Here is a 14,019-nt window from a genome sequence, read left to right on the forward strand (position 1 = left end):
CTAGGCACATTCTGAACTCCTGACACTCTTGCTGAGGGGAGAGGAGAGGCTCACGTGGGTGAGGGCACAGGAGAAGCGAGCGTTTGACTCCCAGTCAGAGCCAGAGAGGGTCAGCAGGCTGCTGACGCTGTAGGTGTTGTCCGAAGCTCGCAGGTAGTTGCTGGTCTGAACCCCGTTGGAAATGGCTGCACCATCCTTCTTCCACTTCACCTCCACCTCATCGGGATAGAAGTGATCGGCAAGGCACACCAGGGTGGCAGTGCCCTTGGTCTTGACCTCCTCCGGGGAGGGGGGCAGCAGGGTCAGCGTGGGTTGTGAATTCTCACGGGCTGGAAGAGAAGAGAAGGAATTTTAATCACTGCCATTTTCAGGCTTTCAACATCCCGAATATTAACTGGGATCAAATCAGTGTCAATGTTTCAATGTTGCAGAATTCTGAAAATCCATTCCGGGGGAACTTTTTTAACCCGTACGGAACAATCCCAACAAGAGAAGGGGCAGTTTTAGCAGTTTTAGAGAATGAAACTGGGCACATGGAAGGTGTATCAGTGAGAGAGCATTTGGGTAATAATGATCATAATAGATTTAGAGTCGCTATGGAAAAGGGGAAAGATCGATCAAGAGTAAACGTTTTAAATTGGGAAAAGACCAATTTCACCAAACTGGAATTTTCCAAAATGAACCGGAAACAGCAACTTGAAGGTAAGTCAGTGTCAGAGCAGTGGGAGGATATTCGAGCTGGAGATAGAGTTTAGGACAGATTTGTTCATCAAGCAATAGCGTGGGACATTGCAAAGAGAATAACTAAGGATTAAATAGGGCTGATTAGAAAGCAAAAGGGGAACTTGTAAGTAGAGGGAGAAGACATAAAGGTGGTTCTTAATGTATAATTTCCATCAAATATCACAAGTGGGAGGGACAAAGTTGACATTGTAGTTCAGGAGGGGAGGGATTGTGAAATAATTAATGGGATAATGATAGTGAGCGAGGAGATATTAATGTGTTTATCATCTTTTAAAATGGTGAAATTCCCAGGCCCGGGTGAAATGTATCCCAGGATGCGAAGTGAAGCGAGGGAAGAAATAACAGAGACTCTGACCATTATTTTCCAATCCTCTCCGGCTACAGGTGTGATGTGGGTGGACTGGAGGATGGATAATGCTTTTTATAATTAAAAGCTGCTGGAATCCAAGGGAAAGTGGCACATTCGATTTCAAATTATGTCAGTGTCTGACTTTCAAGGTTTGATTTGAAGCTGGTTAAATCATTTTACAATGTTACTGAAACATTTGTAAAGAAGATTACTACAAATTCAGCACTGAAATGGTTAATAGTGAGAGTATTTAAAGACACAGTGTCCCTTTAACAAATTGTTAACCAGTCAGGAAGCTGGAACTATTGCTCAGTCTGTCTGGGGGAAACAGGTTGAGCATCAACAAACCTCAGATCACACACAGATCAGGAGAACTTTATCCCAGAACATTGGAGCAGACTTGGATCAACACACTTCACACAGGATTCCCATTGGCTGGTGTAGAAGCTTCCAGATTTCATTTCAAACCTTCCTGCCCAGCACTGGGCTGAGGTCAAGGGTGAGGCTAGAATTAGTCTCAGTGTCCAGGGGTCAGCTAGGGTCACTGCTCCGAATGACCCCATGAACTCTGGAGGGTACGAGTGTGTGGAGAATGGGTGAGAGTCACGATCAGGAATCTCCAAGCTCAAAGACGGAATTACATTTCTATAGCACCTGTCAGCACCTCAGAATGTCCCAATGTGTTTTGCAGCTCAATGTGCACAGCTAGATCCCAGCAGGCAGAGTAAAAGAGAACAGATAAGCAGATTTGTAGTGATGTTGATTGAGGGATGAATATTGACCAGTTCACCGGGGTGAACTCCCCTGCTCTTCTTCCAATAGTTCCATGGGATCTTTTACACCCCCTGAGAGGGCAGATATCAGATTGTCTCATCTGAAAGATGGGAGGCCTGTAGTTTAGAGGGGGGATGTGACAGGTGCTGGCCCTTTCCCCGTAAGGATTTTGGAAGTGGATGGGGAAAGTGGGAGGTGAACTAGAGAAACATCTTTGTTGCTGCTGAAACTCTTGCTATCTGCTCAGTCACAACTAATAAACACTCAGACACATCAGACAAACATCAGTCTGTTTCTGTGGATTCTCTGCTGCTTTCAGTTCAATGAAGAGTGCAGGAGGACATGGCAGGAGCAACAACAGACAGACTGAAAAATGAGGTGTTAACCTGGTGAAGCTACAACACAGAGACTGTGTGCCAAACAGCAGAAGCAGCAAGTGATAGACAGAGTTAAACCATCCCACAACCAATGGATCAGATCTAAGCTCTGCAGTCCTGTCACATCCAGCCGTGAATGGTGGTGGACAATTAAACAACTCACTGGAGGAGGAGGCACCACAAATATCCCCATCCTCAATGATGGAGGAACCCAGCACATCAGTACAAAAGATAAGGCTGAAGCATTTGCAGCAATCTTCAGCCAGAAGTTCCGAGTGGATGGTCCATCTCGACCTTCTCCGGAGGTCCTGAAGACTTGTGCTCCAGAATTTCCCGTGTCCCTAGCCAAGCTGTTCCAGTACATCTACAACACTGGCATCAACCCAACATTGTGATAAATTACCCGGTTATGAACTGTGCACAAAAACAGGACAAATCCATCCGCACAATAACCACCCCATCAGTCTACTCTCGATCATCAGCAATGTGATCTGAACATATCCAGAGTGATACCAAGCAGCACTTACTCAGCAATAATCTGCTCACTGACACTCAGTTTGTGTTCCTCCAGGGTCACTCAGCTCCTGACCTCATTACAGCCTTGGTTCAAACATAGAGAAAAGAGCTGAACTCCAGAGGTGAGGTGAGAGAGACTGCCCTTAACATCAAGGCAGCATTTGAGCAAATGTGGCATCAAGGAGCCCTCGCAAAACTGGAACCAATGGGAATTGGGGGAAAACTCTCCGCTGGTTGGAGTTATACCCGGCACAAAGGAAGATGGCTGTTGTTTGGGATTTAACTCTACAATCTATATTAATGAGCTGGATGAAGGGAATGAGAGTAATGTCACTAAACTTGCTGGTGATAAAATGAAAAGTAGAAATGCATGTTGTGAGGAGGATACAGAGTCTGAAAAGGGATAGAGATAGGTTCAGTGAATGGGAAAACATTGACAGATGGAAAATAATGTGGGAAAATGTGAGGTTGTCCAATTTGGCAGGAGGATAGAGCAGAATACTAGTAAACTGGAGAGATTCTATCAAGTGAACTGGATGTCTTTGCATCCAGGAACAGAAAAAAATTAGGAAGATGAATGGAATGTTGCTCTTCATTCCAATGAGGATGAGTATAAAAGGAGGGATGTTTTGCTAAAGCAGATTGGGAAAATCACACTTAGAATATTGTGGACACTTAGGGTCTCCTTACCTAAGGAAAGATATAGGAGAATTGGAAAGAGTTCAGAGATGGTTCACTAGGCTGATTCCACCGAGTAAGGGATTGTCTTATGAGGAAAGCTTGAGCAAGTTGGGCCGATACTCATTGGAGTAGAACTTATTCCACCACCTCAGCACCATCTTCACCAGGGCAATTAGGGATGGGTGATAAATGCTGGTCTGCATAGAATCACAGAAAATAGGAACAGGAATAGGCCATTTGGCCCTTTGAGCCTGTTCCACTGTTCATCATGATCATGGCTGATCATCCAATCAGGAGCCAGATCCTGTCTTCCTCACCAAATTCTTTCATCCTATTCACCCCAAAAGCTAAATCAAACTCTTTCTTGAAAATGTACAATAGTTTGGCTTCAACTGCTTTCTGTGAGAGTGAATTCCACAGGTTTACTCCTCACTGGGTGAAGGAATTTCTTCTGACCCCAGTCCTAAAAGGTTTACCCCATATTCTCAGACTATGATGCCTCAAACTGGATGCTTCCAGTATTGGGAACATGCTTCCTGTATCGGCCTATCGAGTCTGATCAACTCTTTCCCCATAACCCCATGTATTTACCTCACTATTCCCCCTAACCTGTTAGAATTTTATAAGTCTCCATGAGTTGTTTCCTCATTCCTCTGAACTCCAATGAATATAAGTCCTAACCAACTCAATCTCTCCTCATACATCTGTCCCATGAGAACAGGAATCAGTCTGGGATACCTTCTCTGCACTCCCTCTAGAACAAAAATATCCTTCCTGAGATAGGGAGACCAAAACTGTGCACAATATTCCCAGTGCTGCTTCACCAAAGCCCTGAATAACTGCAGCAGGTCAGAATTATGAAGACACAGAGCAGATACGAAGGAACTTTTCCCTTTTAGCAGTAGATTCAAAAACCAGGGAGCACAGAATTAATTTCAGAAACAGAAGATTTTGAGGGATTGGAGGAAAAACCTTTTCACCCAGAGGGTGTTGGGAATCTGGAACTCACTCCCTGAAAGGGTGGTAGAGGCAGGAACCCTCACAACATTGAAGAAGTATTTAGATGCGCATTTGAAATTCCAAAGCACACAAGGCTACGGATCAAGTGTTGGAAAATGGGTTTAGAATCGTTAGGAGCTTGATGGCCAGCAGAGACAGGATGGGCTGAAGGGCCTCTTTCTGTGCTGTAAATGTCTATGACACTCTGACTGAACCAAGATGGCCAAGAATGTAAAGTGACCAACTTCTGGAAAATTCCGATGTGGATTATATTTGACTGACCAGACCCGAGAGAAGATGGAATATCACACCTGAAAGGTGTCAGGGACTTCTTCAAACAGAAAATAGAAACTTTAATCTCCTGTGGTTACGGAGACAATGGAGACTGATTGTTACATCTCAGCAGAATCCAAAACCCATCTCCTGTTGAGTTATATCCCATAATGTGGAAATGGTCTGAGTTCAAAGTAAACTGATTCTGGGTGAAAGACATGTTTGTTTGTTACATTTCAGGAAACAACAGGGAAATGGGTTAAAATTCCAACTGTATCCCTGAGCTGTGTGTACTGGTGCTGGGGTGACAGAATGTGAGTTGAGACATTTTTCGGGGTGCTCCAGTTTCCTCCCCCATTCCAAAGGTCTGCAGGTTAGATGGATTGGCCATGCTAAATTACCCCGAGTGTGTTCTTTAGGTGGGTTAGCAATGGTAAATGCGCAGGGTTACAGGGAGCCTGGGTAAGAAGCTCTTTTGGAGAATCGGGTGAAAAGATTTCCCTCAAGTCTCTCAAAATCTGCTGCCTCTGTGATTAAGGGGAAAAGTTTCCTCATATCTACCCTATCTCTGTCCCTCGTAATTCTGTCAATGGACTGAATAGCCTCCTCCTGCACTGTAGGGATTCAATGGCTAATAAAAAAATACATGGACTGTGTAAGGTTTCCACGGGTGAAGGGATCCATTTTAAATGAACCCTGTTGTGACCAATCGAGGGCGGGATTCCAGCTGAGAACAATCAGCATTGGATCCGGGATAAATATTGGATTGCACTCATCCCAAAGAGAAAGTAACAGAGAGTCTCCCCAAAAGCCTGGAACACTGAAGCCACTGGATTGTGAGCCCTGCTGTGGCTGTTTGTCATCAGAACTTCAGCAAGAGATAAGCAGGGAGAGGAGAGAGCAGAGTGAAAGCTGGGGCAGGTGGCACCTCGGTGTCTGACTGTGCTGCTGCTGTGATCAGTTATATCAGAGAGTGAGACAGAGAGTTCAACTTCACATCAAACTCTGCCTGTGTGTGTCACACTGAGACTGACAGGAGTCTAGAGAGTGATTTCACTCCATGCTGCAGGAATGTGAACACAGTCTGCAAACGTCCAGATCTCCTCCACACGGTGGGTAAAAGCTGCTTACTTATATCTTGCTGCTTAAAGGGGGGAATGGAAGGAAAGAAATACAGCTGGACTCCCTGTTCTACACAGTGTTCTTCAATCAACCATTTCATTGACTGCAGCTTCTTCACTAACACCTTCAACTATTCAGTATTTGTGTTTGGGAAAGTTTCAGCATTGAAAGGGTTAATAACGGAGGATTGGGCTTTACTTACTCAGTCTGAGTTTGGTTCCTGTACCGAAAACAAGGCACACTGACAGCTTCCAGTGGAGGAGCTGTACAAAAACCTCTGTCTCTGACTCACTCACTCATTCACTCATCTTTCTCTCACTCTTTCTCCCTCACTCTTTCTCTCTCTCTGTTTCTCTCACTATCTCTGTGTTTTGTTGGGAGAGTTGAGAATTTTAATTTGAGATGATAAATCTTTCAGCTGCTCTTCATATGTGGACATGGAGAGTAAGAGGGAAACTCGAGGCCTTCAGCGAGTGGTGGACACCACAGGGACTGGAGTGTGTAGTGGACAGTGCAAATAACTTGTTCAGTTTACTTTCTTGTGTTTAATATATATTATATAAAACTGTGGGATGTGTCAGTACAGGAGGTGGGACTGTGTGTCCATTATTATATATTATATAAAACTGTGGGATGTGTCAGTACAGGAGGTGGTGCTGTGTGTCCATTATTATATATGATATAAAACTGTGGGATGTGTCAGTACAGGAGGTGGGACTGTGTGTCCATTATTATATATGATATAAAACTGTGGGATGTGTCAGTACAGGAGGTGGTGCTGTGTGTCCATTATTATATATTATATAAAACTGTGGGATGTGTCAGTACAGGAGGTGGTGCTGTGTGTCCATTATTATATATTATATAAAACTGTGGGATGTGTCAGTACAGGAGGTGGGACTGTGTGTCCATTATTATATATTATATAAAACTGTGGGATGTGTCAGTACAGGAGGTGGTGCTGTGTGTCCATTATTATATATTATATAAAACTGTGGGATGTGTCAGTACAGGAGGTGGGACTGTGTGTTCATTATTATATATTATATAAAACTGTGGGATGTGTCAGTACAGGAGGTGGGACTGTGTGTCCATTATTATATATTATATAAAACTGTGGGATGTGTCAGTACAGGAGGTGGGACTGTGTGTCCATTACTATATATTATATAAAACTGTGGGATGTGTCAGTACAGGAGGTGGTGCTGTGTGTATTGGGGTTTTTGTAAGGCTCTGTATCACTGTGTAGAGGGAAGGTGTAATCTTGCTGACAGTAATAATCCGCGGCATCCTCATTCTGAACATTGCTGATTGTCAGGGTGAATGTGTTGGATTGGTAACTGCCGGTGAATCGCTCGGATATTCCTGTGAATCGAGATGATGCATCTGAGATCAGCAGAGCCGGTTTCTGTCCTTCTCGCTGTTGGTACCAATGCACGTCATCGCTGGCATATTCACTGGCCGTACAGGTGATGGTGGCGGTCTGGCCCAGGCTCACTGACAGCACCGGGGGAGTCTGGGTCAAGATGATGTCTCCATTGATACCTGAGGGGTAATAGAGAAACAGAATGAAGTAAGGACTGTCACAGAAAGAGGCTGTACAATGAGATATTGTTGGAGACACTGACTGTTCCTCTCCTTTCAGCATTTTCCCTTCAATCACAAGTCAGGAGAATTGGATTGAAATGGAGAGCAGGGAAATATTCAAGGTGGAAGGAGAGAGATTTGTACCTGCGATGCAGAATGCCAGAGGCCAGAGCAGCTGGATGGCTGAAATCATGGTGTGTGCTCGTGTCCCTGTGCCTGGTTACTGATAAACTCTCCCTTCACTGGGCTCTGCTTTATAAAGCTGCAGCCTGTGAGAGTCTCACTGCCTGTTCCTCAGTTTGTAAATGGTCTGACCCAGACAAACCACGTCAGTACCTTTCACTTCCTCTTCTTCTCTCTCCAGAGAGGCTGAGGGACAGAGTTTGAGGGTCTCTATCCCTCAGTCTCTGTCCCTCAGTCTGTCCCTCAGTCTCTGTCTCTCACTATCTTGATATCTCTCCCTCACTCGCTGTCTCTCTCTCTTTCAATATTTGTCTCTCAGTCTCTGTCCGTCTCAGTCTTTCTTTCTCGATATCTGTCCCTCAGTCTCTGTCTCCATCACTCTATTGATATCACTCCCTCAATTGCTGTCTCTTTCACTCTCTGAGTAACTCTTCATTAGTCTATGTTTCTGTCCATCACACTCTCACTGTCTCCCTTTCTTGTCCTTCCTGTCTCACACTCTTTGTTTACCCTCTCGTTCACTCTTTCTTTCTCCCTTCTCATTCTCCCTCCCTCTATTCCTCTCAGTTTCTCCCTCACTTTATCTCATAGAGTCATAGAGGTTGACAGCAAGGAAACAGGCCCTTCAGCCCAACTTGTCCATGCTGCCCTTTTTTTAAAAGCCCTAACCCCAATTGCTTCATTTGACCCATATGCGTCTATATTCACCTTACCCATGTAACTCCCTAAATACTTTTTAAAAGACAAAATTATACCCGTCTCTACTAATATCTCTGGCAGCTTGTTCCACCTCTGAGTGAAAAAATTGCCCAGTTGGACACTTCTGCATCTCTCCCCTCTCGCCTTAATCCTATGTCCTCTGGTTTTAGACTCTCCTACCTTTGAGAAAAGATATAAATTATCCATTTGATCTATGTCCCTCATTATTTTATAGACCTCTATAAAGTCACCCCTCAGCCTGCTACGCTCCAGACAAAAAAATCCCAGTCGATCCAGCCTCTTCTAATCACCCAAACCATCAAGTCCTGGTAGCATCCGAGTAAATCTTGTCTGCACTCTTTCTAGTTTAATAATATCCTTTCTATAACAGGGTGACCAGAACACAGTATTCCAAGTGTGGCCTTACTGATGTCTTGTATAACTTCAACAAGACGTCCCAATTCCAGTATCCAATGTTCTGACCAATGAAACCAAGCATGCCGAATGCCTTCTTCACCGCTCTGTCCACCTGTGACTCCACTTTCAAGGAGCTATGAACATGTACCCCTAGATTTCTTTGTTCTGTAACTCTCCCTAATGCTCTACCAGTAACTGAGTCAGTCCTGCCCTGGTTCAATCTCCCAAAAAACATCACCTCGCATTTATCTAAATTAAACTCCAGTTGTCATTTATCAGCCCACTGGTCCAATTCCGGTTGCAATCAGAGATAACTTTCTTCACTGCCCACTATTCCACCAATCTTGGTGTCATCTACAAACATATTAACCGTACCTCCTATATTCTCATCCAAATCATTAATATAAATGACAAATAACAATGGGCCCAGCATCGATCCCAATGGCACATCGCTCATTCTCTTTGTTCCTCTGTATTCTCATCTCACTCTGCCCCAGAAGAGGCACCATCCTCCTGGTATCCACTCTGTCAGTCCCCTCACAATCTGATATGTTTCAATAAGATCACCTCTCATTCTTCTAAACTCCAATGGGTTCAGGCCCAACCTGTCCAACTTTTCCTCATGAGGTAACCCCTCACCCCAGGAATGTGTCGGGTGAATCTTCTCTGAACTGTTTCTAACACAATGATATCCTTTTTCAAATAAGGAGACCTAAACTGTAGACAGTATTCCAGATGTGGTTTCACCGAGACCCTGTGCAGCTGCAGTAAAACTTCCCTATTTTTATATTCCATTCTCCTTGTAATAAACACCAACATTCCATTTGTTTCCCTAATCACTTGCTGGAGCTGCAGACTAACCTATCTTAGTGTCACTGGGAAATTAGTTCCATTCATTCCCTTCATCCAAGTCATTGATATGGATTGTGAATAGTTGTGGTCCCAGCACTGATTGTTCCAGAACTCCACTAATTACAGCTTCAAAACCCAAAACAATCATTTATCCCCTCTCCCTTGTTTCTGTGAGCGAACCAATCCTCTATCAATGCTAATATTGTTACCCACACACCATCTTCTTACCCACACATCATCATATCTTGTGTAGTAACATTTGATGTGGTAATTTATGAAATACCTTTTCAAATTCCCAGTACATCACAGCTACAAGTTCCCCTTTATCCATTTTGCGACCTCCGCAAAGGTGGACAATGACATATGTATAACAGAAAGAAACTGATCCACATCGACCATGATGTCCATGTCCCACTGGAGCCTCCAATAGGGACCAGTAAACATGGGCCTCCTTCCCACTGGAGCCTCAGTAGCTGAGCTTCAAACTCCATATCCTCTCCATCATGTAGGCCACTTATTTCCACAACATTGTCCGTTGTGACACTACATCAATCCCTTCAGTCCAATCACCCTTATTCCTGAATGTCCTGCCAACTAACTTCATTATTCCAATAACCTCACTCAGCTCCACACATCCACACTCCATAAACCCCAACTTGGCCCAAAATGCAGTGGGTCCGAAACCTATCTCACACCAAATGTCGTTCCAACACTACCCCTGACCTCACTGACCTATCACCTTTGGCCTCAGTGAGTTAAGGCCCCTGACTTAATTTAGCTGTTACCCCTGACCTCACTGACCTGTCACCCCTGACCTCACAGCTCTCCAATTCCCTCCGTGGCCTCACTCCTCCCTACCCCTGTGTCCTGCTCCAGACTCACATTTCTCCCTCACCTTCCATCTGCTGACTCTGTTCCCCGGCTCATCGCTGCTTCCTTCATCCCACCATTGACAGCAGAGCATTCAGATGCCCAGGTCCTGCTCTCTGACCTCCCACCCTTAATCCCTCCCCCTCTCCAAATATTTCTCCCCATCATACTCCATCCTTAGACCCAAGCCTTCGATCTCTCTTCCTGAACTACTCCCAGCCCCTCCCCCATTCCTGTTGTGCTGGTTTGTGAAACATAATGGGCTATGTTGTACACTCCGGTGCTATGTAAATTCAGGTTCTGTGTGGATTTTGGTTGGGGACAGAATTAGACACAGTGGTGAAGGCTCTTGCAGTCAAATATCCTGCTGACAGGATCCAGACTTCAACACACAGAATGGGACATTGTGTAAAGTAGGAATTATTAAAAATGTGTTCATTGATGGGATGTGGGTGTCACTGGCTATCCCAACATTTATTGCCCATCCCTAATTGTCCTTGAGAAGGTGGTGATGAGCTGCCTTCTTGAACCGCTGCAGTCCATGAGGTGTACACACACCCACAGTGCTGTTAGGGAGGGGTTTCCAGGATTCTGACCCAGCGACAGTGCATGAACGGAGATGTATTTCCACTTCAGAATGGCATGTGGCTTGGAGGGGAATCTCCTGGTGATGTTGATCCCAGGGATCTGCTACATTTGTCTTTCCAGATGATAGTGGTCATGGGTTTTGAAGGTGCTGCCTCAGGAACCTTGGTGAGTTCATGCAGGGCATCTTATAGATGGCACACACTGCTGCCACTGTTCGACAGTGGTGGAAGGATTTAATGTTTGTGAATGGGGTGCCAATCAAGTGGGGCTGCTTTGTCCTGGATGATGTTGAGCTTCTCGAGTGTTGCTGGAGCTCTACTCATCCAGACAAGTGGAGACTATTCCATCACACTCCAGACTTGTGCCTTGTAGATGGTGGACAGGCTTTGGAGAGTCAGGATGTGAGTTACTGGCTGCAGGATTCCTATCCACTGACCTTCTCTTGTAGACACAGTATTTATAGGCTGGTCCAGTTCAGTTTCTGGTCAATCAGAACCAACAGGATTTTACAGTGGGGGATTCAGCGATGGTAATGACATTGAATGTCAAGGGGAGATGTTCAAATTCTCTCTTGTTGGAGATGGTGATTCCGTGGTACTTGTGTGGTACGAATGTTACTGCTTCAATATCTGAGGAGTTGTGAATGGTGCTGAGCTTTGTGCAATCATCAGTGAACATCGCCACTTCTGAAGGTCATTACTGAAGCAGCTGAAGATGGTTGTGTCTCAGACACGACCCTGAGGAACTCCTGCAGTGATGTCCCAGGATAACTCCCTCCTGACTGTATCCCACTGTGCCTTCTGTGCTGGGAGATTGGAGGTAGTGAACACGGTTCACCATTTTCTCCCGTCTCAGTAACAAACATCCAGCTGCTCTGAGCTCCTTCTTTCACTTCCTCTGTTGGTTACGTTTCAATCTTCCAATCTGACAGTCTTTGCAGTTATTTTTGACACTGGGGATTTGTGCTGTGGTCTGAATCTCTAACAATAACTGTCCAATCAGTGAAAAGAACAGCAGCTCAGAGCAGTCAGGACTGAGGAGCCAGGCTCACTGGGAAACACATTGGGAAGATCAAAGCCATGGTCTTCATCTCCCGATACAAACTCCATCCCTTCCCCTTTGGAGTGCCTGACACTGAACCACACAGTCCACAGCCATGGTGTCCTATTTGACCCTGAGATGAGTTTCCCACCACATCATCCACTCCATCACTCAGAACACCTATTTCCACCTCGGTAACATCTCCTGAATCCCCCTGCCTCACATCATCTTCTGCTGAAAATCTCATCCGTGTCTTTGTTACCCTCTGAAAGTTACTATTCCAATACTGTCCTGGCCAGCCTCACACCTACCACCCTCCATAATCATCAACTCACCCAGAACTCTGCTGCTCGGATCTGAACTCACACCAAATCCCGTTCACCCGCCACCCCCTGTTCTCACTGACCTACACTGACCCCCGGTCAGCAATGCCCTGATTTTAACATTCTCATTCTGCCTCTCAAATCCCTCCCTATCCTACACCCTCCCTACCTCTGTAACCTCCTCCAAGCTGCCTAATTTAGTGTGCTCAGTAATCTTGGATATGTGACTCTCTATTCCTTCATCCAAATCATTGACAAATATAGTGAAAAGCTGAGGCTTCAGCACAGATCCCTGGGGACATCACTATTCACAGCTTGCTGATTGGAATAACACACACACTATCCCTACTCTCTGCCTCCTATCTCCGAACCAATTCCTTATCCATGGCAAAAGCTTTCCTCAAATTCCATACGCTTCCATTTTTATTCACAGCCTCTCGTGTGGCACCTACCCGAATGTCTTCTGAAAATGCATAGAAATAACATTGAGAGACATTCCCTTATCGAGCACATTCGTGGCTCACTAACAAATGTAAGAGCTTAGTTCAACATGTCTGACTCTTTTGAAATCCGTGTTGATTCTCTCTGATCAGTTCATGCTTCTCACTCGTTCTGTCTCTTATCACACATTCCAGTCACTTTCCCACAACACACATTAAACTGAACTGTTTGTTGTGAATGACTCTAGTAAAACAGCTCATACAGGCATGAGGGGCTGAATGGCCATCTCCTGTGTTGTAGACCTGTCTGACTCCTTGACTGAAACATCTGGATTGGAAAAGGAAGTTAAACACTGAGTTGAAGGTAGACACAGTGTTATTAGTGGGTCATGTCCCACTAATCGCTCTCTTGAAAAGATGGCGACAATTTTCCCAAAAAATGATGTGAGATTTTCCTGCTGTTTTCTGGGTATACTTAGTCGAATTTCCAGAACTCGGTGTTTCACAAAATCCGCCAGGGATTTACGCCAGTGGACAGGGTTAATCCCACCCGTGAGGACTGGATCAGAACCCCCGCATCCATGTATCGCGATGGTTTCCCCAACATAATTCCTCACTCCCCTGATCACAGGGCTTGACCTCATCCCCCCATCACCCCTTCCCCAATAGACTGGCCTCCTGATAGCATCCCCAGCACACCCCCCGCCCAAACCCTCCAATTGCCAGCCCCAGCATCCCACTCCCTGATCACCAGCCTCCTCCCAATGGCTTCCCAAACGCCCCCCGTCATGTCGGCCCCGACACCCCACTCCCTGATCACCAACCTTCTCCTAATGTTCTCCTCAACTGGAAGGTTCCTGCTGAACTCAGCAACAACTCTGGCCTCCCTCGTCCCCTACACCAGCTTCTAAACAAACATCAGTGATGGAATTGTGGGGACAGGCAGAAAGAAACTTTAGTAAAAGTCAAACCAGCTTTACAATCATCGTTATTGCTGATGCACTTTGACCCGAACAAACCATTCGGAATCATTGTGACGCCTCACTGTACTTTGCAGGGGAATGAACACACAATAGATGTACAGTTGGGAGTGAGGTTCAGTCAAATATAGAAGGAAAACTCAGTCAGTCCAGCAGGCAGAGAAGACTTGGGCTTGATAAGGCACATGGGAGGATTGGAAGGCT

General features: G+C 45.3%; 1 gene segment (V, D, J or C); it reads right to left on the reverse strand.

The window, feature by feature from the left end:
- On the reverse strand, positions 1 to 7,615 carry LOC145348442 (Ig kappa chain V region Mem5-like). The segment is given in 4 exon segments: positions 1 to 329; positions 6,038 to 6,076; positions 7,078 to 7,380; positions 7,567 to 7,615. Coding segments are annotated over 4 exon segments (720 nt in total).
- Between the last annotated feature and the right edge of the window lie 6,404 nt (positions 7,616 to 14,019).

This window comes from Carcharhinus amblyrhynchos, chromosome 9 (genome assembly GCF_965287045.1).
Source record: "Carcharhinus amblyrhynchos chromosome 9, sCarAmb.v2.hapA, whole genome shotgun sequence".
NCBI lineage: Eukaryota > Metazoa > Chordata > Chondrichthyes > Carcharhiniformes > Carcharhinidae > Carcharhinus > Carcharhinus amblyrhynchos.